This window comes from Condylura cristata, unplaced genomic scaffold, assembly GCF_000260355.1.
Source record: "Condylura cristata isolate star-nosed mole 26May11 unplaced genomic scaffold, ConCri1.0 scaffold00018, whole genome shotgun sequence".
NCBI classification, from domain to species: domain Eukaryota; kingdom Metazoa; phylum Chordata; class Mammalia; order Eulipotyphla; family Talpidae; genus Condylura; species Condylura cristata.
The window spans coordinates 11947693-11957315 of NW_004567119.1; the positions used below are offsets into that span (position 1 = coordinate 11947693).

General features: G+C 41.0%; 1 protein-coding gene across 4 annotated transcripts in view; it reads left to right on the plus strand.

Annotated features, from left to right (window-relative positions):
* ARFIP1 (ADP-ribosylation factor interacting protein 1) overlaps positions 1 to 7013 on the plus strand; it is a 65740-nt gene extending 58727 nt beyond the window's left edge. For all 4 annotated transcript variants that reach the window (XM_004685330.2, XM_012727004.1, XM_012727007.1 and 1 more), the window contains one exon: positions 5205 to 7013. In XM_004685330.2, coding sequence (XP_004685387.1) covers positions 5205 to 5360 — 156 coding nt within the window. In that variant the 3' untranslated portion in view covers positions 5361 to 7013. The remainder of the gene's footprint in view (positions 1 to 5204) is intronic.
* Positions 7014 to 9623: the final 2610 nt, after the last annotated feature.

Sequence of the window (9623 nt, forward strand, 5' to 3'; positions counted from 1 at the left end):
GGGATCGAACTCATGCGGAAGTGGCTTTAGCTTCTTAGTGCTGTGCTTTAACCCGCTGCGCCACCAGGGAGGGCCCACAGAATTTATTTAACTTCCTTTTTTTTAATGTAGTGATGGTTCGATTGTGAATCCAACCTAACATTCTTATTTAAATTCGTGCCTGATTTTGAAGGTGTATTACCAAACTAAGACTTGTACGAGGCAGGGAAAGACTTGCTCTCTGCAGGGAGCGCAGCCAGTGGGAGACTTTGTCAGTGGGCTGCCTGTGTTAGCACAAAGAGGAGGCGTCTAGCTCAGGTTGTTAGCTACCTCCAGGGCTGGGGAACCTGACCTTGTGGGCTTTGTAGGCTTACTCACATTGCCTGTGCCCTTCGCGTTCTTTCTGACTCTAGCTTTTTAGGTTTGTTGTTTTTTTTTTTTTTTAATAAGATTTATTTATTTATGCATACAAGAACTGGGGTATAGGCCAGAGGTGTGGTAGTGGGGTGAGGGAATTAATTCCCCAGGGACAGAGGGAGGACAAGAATGGGTAGCTTGACTGAAATACACTGCTGAGAGGCGCAGTGGGTGGGTCAGGAGGTCTGCCACACCACAGCTCCCTGACTGGGTTTCAAACTTGTGCTGCAGTGGCTGTGGACAGCCTCATAGTGCTGCGCTTTACCCCGTTGCACCACCAGGGAGGGCCCAAGCTTTGTAGAGTATGTAATGACCTATCACATGAATCAAATTTTATCTCTTCTAATTCTAAACATTAAGAATTAAAACTCAAGTCAAAAAATTTTTATGACATTAAGTGCAGCAAATAATACATTACAATTTATTTGTGAAAGTTAGAGACTCATAATCAAAATACAGAAACCCCATAATTGCTCTGTGATTCCATGAGCAAAGAAGCATCAAGAAAGGCCAATAATACTCGTGACTTTGTGGCTAGGTGGTTACTGGTGTGAAGCCCGAAGAAATATCTGTACATTGGGAAGAGTGTGTGATTAATGGGCTGGTTTATAAATCAATACATGAGCGTTTGGTCGAGTTTTTAATTGTGTACATTAAGATCCCAGTATCTGTCCTTAAAAATAGATAGAGTTGATGTTTTTGTTGAAGAAGAGGTTTTCAACAGAAAGGCATTTTGAGAGTTATTTAAGTTTCCAAATACACGTGTATCTTTAGTTAGAAAGCAGTTACATTCTTCCAGAGATTTTAGTAGAAAGGAACCGTAGCAGTTAGCAGTTATCCATTGTCAGTGTCTCCATGACACAAGTCCTCAGAGAGCCCACTTAGTGTTCTTGGGGTGGCAGAGGGGTTGACCCCCATTTTCTTAATCTTATTCTTCTCTGTCTACTTCATTCTGCAGTTAACAGCAGTCTTTACAGAAAGAGAAGAAAACTGCCTCCTTAAAGGGCAGAAAAAAAGGAAGTTAATAAATGGTTTATTAGTAAGTTAATAAAAGGTATTTTGACTTCTGAACATGTATCAGTTAAAGGGAACAACTGAGTAATAGAATGAATTTAGTAAACAGTAAAATTAATAGATTATTAATTTGCTTTTTCCTGATTTGGAAAATGCCATTTTAGAGAAAGAACTTTTACTTGTGTGATTTGCAAAAGTTCAAAGTACATCACGTTACCAGTTTGTAAGGGCTGCGACATTGCTTTTGGGGACCATATACGAGTGTTTTCTTGGTTTCTCTGAGGGATGAGCAAACCGGTTCTTTGGAATGGCTGCTCTGCTTCCATTTTAAAATAAAATAAAAAGGTCAGCTTTCACAATTTCAAAACTTACTGGTACGTTTTTATAAAGGAACACAGTACCAATAATGGGGAAAGTTTAGAAATGACCTAGATGAATAATAAAAACAAATTTGCAGAGGCTGTGACCTTGCCGACTGTGGAATGCAGTTTGCAGGGTGGGAGCGGGGGTCGGCGGCCTCCGCCCCCTCGGTTGCGTAGATTAGGCAGTTGAGACAGCATCAGGCAGGTGAGCAGGGGAGTAGACCCATTTATTACATGCATACTGGGAATTTCATAGAGAATTGGAATTCCATTTTCAGTGGGGAGGATGAGGGTAGTTACCCTGAGCCAGGACGGGGTAGGCACTCACCTGATGAGAGGGGGCAGCAGCTCACCTGATGAAAAGGGCGGTGCTCTGTGGATATGTTTGCCCTGCCCAGATGGGCTTCTCAGATAGAAAGGTTATTCTGGAGATGACCCTAAATTTGGGTAATGCCCTGAGGGGGGGTGAACTTGTCTTGTGCCTGCTTAAAACTCCATTGACCTTTGCTCGAGATAATCTGACCAGACTGGGAGGCCTGTCCTGAGCACCTTCATTGGGTCTTTCCGGAAAATTGGAAGTAAAAGTTCTCAGAGCTACTGGGCTGTCAGAAAAGTCACCATATTTTTTCTATGTTTTTCAAGCAAAACTGTGTCATGACTTTCCCCCACATATTACATTTACTCCAGAGCTGCATCTGATGTTGGGGCAGCTCAGGCTTCTTTCCCTTCATTTCTCTCCTGTGCCACCACCACCCCTAGTCCTAGCAGCCCCAGGGCGGGCCTTTCTTTCTTCTCAGCCAGCTTCTCCTTTTCTCTTTCCAAGCCTGTTCCACCCGTCTTTGATTTGCTTCCTTTTTCATGTGTCTCCTAAAACCCTTGTCCATCGCTAGGAAACAGCGTTCTGAACGGTCCCTGTCGCTTACCACTTACCCTTTGCTGTATACAGCGGGACTTAGTGACACAAAGAAATGGTGGCGCCTTTTACATGGAATGGGCGGGCGGGTTCTCCTGGCTTTGCTTTCAGCTGGGAAGCTTGCTGAGTGCTGGTCACAGCGGAAACCACTGTCCTCGCTGGGCTTTCACTCGAAGGCGGCCGGCTGGGCCCCCTCTCAGGGTGGCAGCAGCCGTTCTAGAGGGTAGAGCTTGCACATCAGGGCTCCCTTTCTGATGTCATTGGCCAGACTCATCCTCACTGTGGAAGATGCCCCCAGGGTGTGGATGTGGAGAAGGGGTTCTTTGAAGCCCTAACAGTCCACTATAGTAGAATACTTTTGTCACCTCTTAAAATGCCTTCTAGAAACCTGCCTTTCTCATCAACACCCTGTTCAAAGCACTTTGTGCTTTGAAATCTCCCCTATCTCTCAGAACCAGAGGGCAGGGAAGTTACACAGAGTTCGGTGCTAATGTTCTCACACAGCCTTACTTGAAAAAATCCCATTCACCACTGTTTAAGTTAACCCAATGTCATTTTAGTACCCACTTATCATACTCATCATTTTCTGTTACCCCTTGCCTTGCTTATCTTCATACAGCCAGGCATTGCTTAACAACTGAGATATGGTCTGAGAAATTCATTTTTAAGTGGTTTCGTCATTATGCAAAAGTCACATGCAAGCTGAGATAGTCTGGCCCACTACGCAGCCAGGCTCTGAGGTATAGACTGTTGGCAGCCACTGTGTGTGTGTGTGTGTGTGTGTGTGTGTGTGTGGTGTGTAGACTGCTGGCTGGCTGTGTGTGTGTTGCGTGTGTGTGTGTGTAGTTGGCCTGCACATTGCAGTGCTGTGTGTGTGTTGTGTGTGTGTGTGTGTGTGTGTGTAGTTGGCCTGCACATTGCGGTGCTGTGTGTGTGTAGTTGGCCTGCCCATTGCGGTGCTGCCTGCTGTCCCTAACACAGTGCCTCATACATAGTGTTACATGTTTTGATATGACTCTTGAAAACCAGCACCAGAGGTTTTTGTTAACTGTCTGGCTAGATAAACTCAAGATCAACTTCTTTTAGTTTGTACAGGCATTTTTTATTTTCATTGTCTCATGTTGCCTGGCCCTCTTACACTGTATCCCTGATTTACCTTTTTTAGCAGGAAAGGAAAAGTTCATTCTGTTTTAAACAGTTTTTATGTAAATCAGCAGATGCCATAAAGGGTTTGATGGGTTAAAGTTAACCCAACTTTATTTCAAGACTTGAGATGCTAATTCCCAGGAATCTCAGCACTTAATCTTTTTTTCTAGCCTTCCTCCCTCCAACCTTTCTTTATCCACTGATAATATAAATTCATGAGGAAAGGTGTTTTTTTCCCCAAGTCTCCATCATCTAGAACAGTGCCTAATTATTTGTTGAATGAATAAAAAAAATGGAATAAAACGGTAGATATTTTTAAGTAAAAATCAGTTACTAAAAGTGTGCATGATCTAATCCGTGTGTTTTTTTAATTATATAGATATGTATGCCTAGAAGTTAGCTCAGAAGTCCCATAATAAAATGTTAAAGCGACTCTCTGTGAGCAGCAGGGACAGGGAATAAGCGCAAAGAGTTGGTCAGGAGACTTCTTTCCATTCTGAAGCATATGTTAGATTTATGCTATTTTAATTTTTAAAATATTCTAAAATAAAAAGCCAATATAAGACAGTTTGTCATTTCCTTATAGAAGTAGAGAGATGAAGAAATGACTTGAGAATTTGCCTTGTCCTTGTGTGAAAACATATAGCAGATCCTATGTATGATTTTATACCCTCTTTTTTCACTTTGTATTACATTTCAGACATTTTAAAATCATTGAAAATTATCAAAGCTCACAATTAATGAATATTGGATTAGATGGGTGAATCAGAATGTGTTTCTACTTTATGGTTTAACATTGTAGTTATAAATAAGACCTCAGGAAACAATTTTATTCATAAAATCTTTGTGATGCTTTGCTCATTTCTTTAGGAATGATTCATGAAAGTAGTATTGATTTAATCATGTTATTGATATCACTAGAGTAATTAAAAATAACAGTCACATGAACTTTAATTGGTATTCTGAACAATACTTGCTGCCTTTGTTTGATGCTTTGCAAAGTGATGCAGTATTTGAAAATGTACAGTCTCACCTCAGTGATGCCTGTACTTCAGCTATAGCTTATATTTTGTGGCAATCAGATATATAATTTTCCTTCTTCAGTGTTTGATTTTTGGATGTACTTGGCCTAAGTGGGGATTTAATGACGTTTTTAATTAAATGCTGTCAATGACCAGTGCCTACACAAAAATCAGAACGCCATCAGGGCCCAGCAACCCTGTGGCGAGCGTAATGCACAATTGGTCTATGGTGAGCTACTTTGTCGTTACTAGAACAGATTTTCTTGAGGAGAGACACACTGTATGAGGCGAGGTAACATCACCCGATATCCTGTGTGCTGCTAACGTTGGCTGTTGTTCTGCTGCTCATAGGTCAAAGTCCTGCACAACCAGCTGGTCCTGTTCCACAACGCCATCGCTGCTTACTTTGCTGGGAATCAGAAGCAGCTTGAACAGACACTGAAACAGTTCCATATCAAATTGAAAACTCCTGGGGTGGATGCCCCATCTTGGCTTGAAGAACAGTAAAGTCACGCCTGGGAGGGGGAAAAGAAAGTCATGTTATATTTCTAAACACACGTCGTAGAATTAAGCCGAGCCCGGGGAAGAGAGGAGTGACCGCCATTTAGTAATTCTTGCACAAACAGCTTTAACTTCTCCCTTTTTCATATTTTACCAATCGAGCTGTTAAATTTGATGGGAAGGTGGGTGGTTTTAATGTAGACGTAATTTCTATAATCTGAAGACAATAATTTTCCTTTTTTGAGAAATCCTTTTGTATTGTGAGGGTTGGTGGCTACTTCTGTAGTTTGAAACACCAGACACAGATTTGCACTGACAAGATAAAAATTCAAGGCTTTTGGTCCTGGAAGTGAGGGCCAGTTGTAACTTTTCCAAAGGGAGGTTTACATGATTTGTATCAACATCAGATATTTTATATATGAATATATTAAACATCTTTAAGAGATTCATTTTCATGTATTGTCTTAAAAAGCAACTATTTTGCAAAGTAAAATTATATGGTCCCCCTGCAGCATCCGCAGAGGCAGCAGCTCTGGGGAAAGGCTGGCCGGCCTGCAGAGTTGTGGCAGATGCCTTCTGTAAAATGATCAGACTCCCTTTAAGACACAGGCCCCTGCTGGTTTGGTGAGGCTTTAGGCTTAGGAATCTGCGTCACCTGCTGTCATTGGCCAGCAGTTGTTTCAGCAGTTTGTTTTGATTCTTAATGAAACCTGCTTTAGGGAATTTTGTAACAGGTGTTGTGGAAACAGAAATTCTTGACGGTTTCTAGAGTAAAACTCTATGCTTAGAAATCTAGTTTTTGGGTAAATTCCATTTGATAGACGTGAATTCCTAAAACAGCTTCCATTGACTTCCATATGTAACACTACCAGTGAAGCCTTAAATCACAGATACGTGCCTTCTCAAAGATAGTAATTCTTACTCAACCGATGTACATAATCCATAAAGAAACTCCTTTCAGATAATGTTTGCTGTGTCAGTTCCTTCCCGATATAAATGTTTGGTTTCTTTGTATTCGTTAAACTACATGTAAAATTTATGGTGAAACCAACTTTTGAGTTAACTGTTAGGTTTTTCTTCATTCCTTTTGCTAAATGAGAAGAGGAAGGAAATTTTTCACTGGGGGAATGAAAAGGAATCGGGACAGTGTGGTGGCTCAAGGAGAAGGATTGGGAAGGCCAGTACTGTCTGCACGGCTCAGCACCTTTGGGCTTGTGTTACTCCAGCTGGCCTGTCTGCTGCCTGGTTCTATCGGTAAGGTAAACCTTTTTAATGGAGGTTTTCTTGATTTTTGTCATGGACTTAAGTTAATATTTTGAATGGTATTTTTTTCACCTGTTCATGTCTTTTGTGTTGAAATGAAGTACTTAAAATTACTGTTATATGTGCATTTTGTGGACTGTAAGATTTGTTACGTATGTTCAAATGCCTGGTAGCTGGCTTTCTAACTAACATGCCTGTTTTCAGTGCTTCATACAATGTAATGTGATTGTAAAACATAAACCTATTTTAAATCATTCCCTCCTGTATATTTGTACTCTGAAAGAGCCTTATATTATTCTTCCAGCAGAATTACTACTTGTAATAGTCCCTTTACATTCTCCAGAATGTGCCTCTGGTGTGAAGTTCAGATTCTTAATAAAAGCGTTTGCTGCAGCACCTGTTTCTCCTGCTCTTGATCATTTTAAATAAGAAGCACCGGTTTGGAAATTCTAAGGATACCTGAGATTTGTCTTTTCTCAACTTTAATAACAATAACTAAAAATGGTGCCGTTGTCACTTATAATCATTGTTTCATCTCAATAACTTAGTCTTTCCCCTCAATATCTCTTTTGGGAACAAAACAGAACCATGCTTGCCACAGTTCAATAATAATTGTACTACCTCAGGAATTCAAAAGTTTCATGGGTTAATGAATATTCAGAATAAAGATATCAGTGATTCTGGCTAGTGGGTAAATGTGCAAAGAAACTAAGTAAACTGGCATTAGCCTGTGCTAGCTTTGTTAGGAAAAGCAGTTCATACTCATCATAGAAAATTAGAAGAAAAAATTTTTAATGAAGATAAAAATAAATACCTTCTCAATAAGTACTACATGAACCCACTAATTCCTGAAGTCACTGACCATTGATAATAGAGACTGTGGTCAAACATCCTTTAACGTGTATCCATGCATCTCTGTATTCTTACCTGGTTACTGCCTTAGGTTAGATTCTCCGAAGTGAAATGATTCCTCAAAGTAGATACACTTTTCAGACTTTGCTGTATATTGGCAGTTGGCTTTCAAGATTTTTCCAGTTTACACCTCCAAGAACACATACATGTTGCCAGTTTAGCATACTCTGCATGAAAGAACATGATGCAATAAACAGGGCATCAGCTTATAAATGTATTAAGTGGAAAAGGAAATACAGGAAAACAAAGGCTCAACAGTTCAGTTTTGGGAACTTTGAGGGCAGGGGATAGATGAAAACAGCGGTTTTCTATCATTGAAATAGAAATTATTTAAGAAAAATATCCCACTGAAGATCAAGTCCATGAGATTGAACGCTTCATCCTGTTAGAGGAGAAACTGATCCATATTAAATTTATCATTTTATTGGAGTAAAATAAACTGGGGGTGGGGGGGTGGACTCTACTGTCCAGAAGACAAGGAAGCAAAGCAAGGAAATGATGTGGTTTAGTGGTTCCTGTTGTCTTTAGGGTCTGACTTCTTAACTTTGAAGCCTTCCCGCTTAGGTTTTGATTTCCTTAAATAGCTAGGTAAGGCACTAAGGCCTCCGCAACCCAATGCTTCCAAACTGTAAGTCCCAAGAAGGACCAGGGTCAAAGCAGTGTAGCTGCAGGCCTAACTATGCAGCGTGTTTTCTGTGTTTCATGCACACTGTTGTCATTGGGGCTTATTTCATAGAGTGTGAGAAGATTCCTTAGAGACCCTTTGACACTTTTTTGAAGACATGACAATCCCAAAATATGTTAAACTAACTTAGCCTATTGCCATTCCTGATGGAATGTAATGCCTGATGTGGACTTGCAACTGAATACATGAATTCTTTAAATTCTGCCATTTCAATTGCTTAATTAAATCAGTGTGGCAAATGTGTCATTTCTTCTAAAGTTAGATCCTTCATCCCTCAATTCTAACCAAATTTAGGCATTTAGAAAATAGGATTCCCCCAGTAAGATGACGCATCTTTATATTGGCTAAGACTATCATCCTGTGGCTATTTTCCGATCACAAGAACAGTTAGGCTTTGCTTTAGTGCAAAGCTTTTTCAAAGGCCATGGGTCCTTTACTATTTTACAATCTAGCAAGTCCTATTAAGTAGAATGAATAACAAGGCAAACAACTTCCCTTTTTTGAGGACTTTCGTTCAATTCTGTGTTCACACTTGTAGGTTTCCTGTCCAACAGGTTTCCTGACATAAATGAAGCTTTATAAGAAACTGCCAAGTGGACCTTATAATATACAGGAAATGGTGAAGTTCAGCTTTGTTTTTGTGAAACAAAGTGGACTCTTCAGGATTTGTGTGTTTTAAGGGGGACTGTTTTCCTGGTGAGAATTCTGACGTGGAACGAAGAGACTGGCCTTTGGGAGGGAAATTGGATTCAGTGTGAGGAGAGAACTCTTCCCATGCAGTTGACTGATTGACACTCAGAGCTAGACATTTCAATGACTTGTTCATGAAACATATGTGCACATACTCAAATCAACCACACTTTGTCTTGTTTGGGCCCAATTTGAGCTTTCCATGAACCTCATCAAAAATTCCCACTCTTCCGTACTATGGTTTCTGATGAATTCCTTATTGATACGGAGGTGAAAGAGGCGCAACATACGAACATATGGTGTGATCTTGAAGCAGCTTTCCACACGGAGACTTAATACACTTTGCTTTTGTTCCAAGTACTCACGTATCTTAGGGGTGAAATGCACACCTAACTGGCACGGGGGTGTGTAAGGAAGAAAATGTAAACCCGGACTGTCTTTGCTGTCGTGGCTCTTTGATTATTGCCGGTCTAAAGAAAAAGCCAACTCTCACTGTAAAAATCATGACTCTGCTGGGCCCTCCCTGGTGGCGCAGCGGGTTAAAGCACAGCACTGAGAATCTAAAGCCGCCTTCGCATGAGTTCGATCCCCACATGTCCTGGAGGTGACCACATGGCCCAGCAGACCTCTCCTGACCCGCCCGCTGCTCCCCTCAGCAGTGTACTTCATCGATCTGCCTGTTCTGCTCCCCACTCTGTCTCTGGTGAATCTGCTCACCC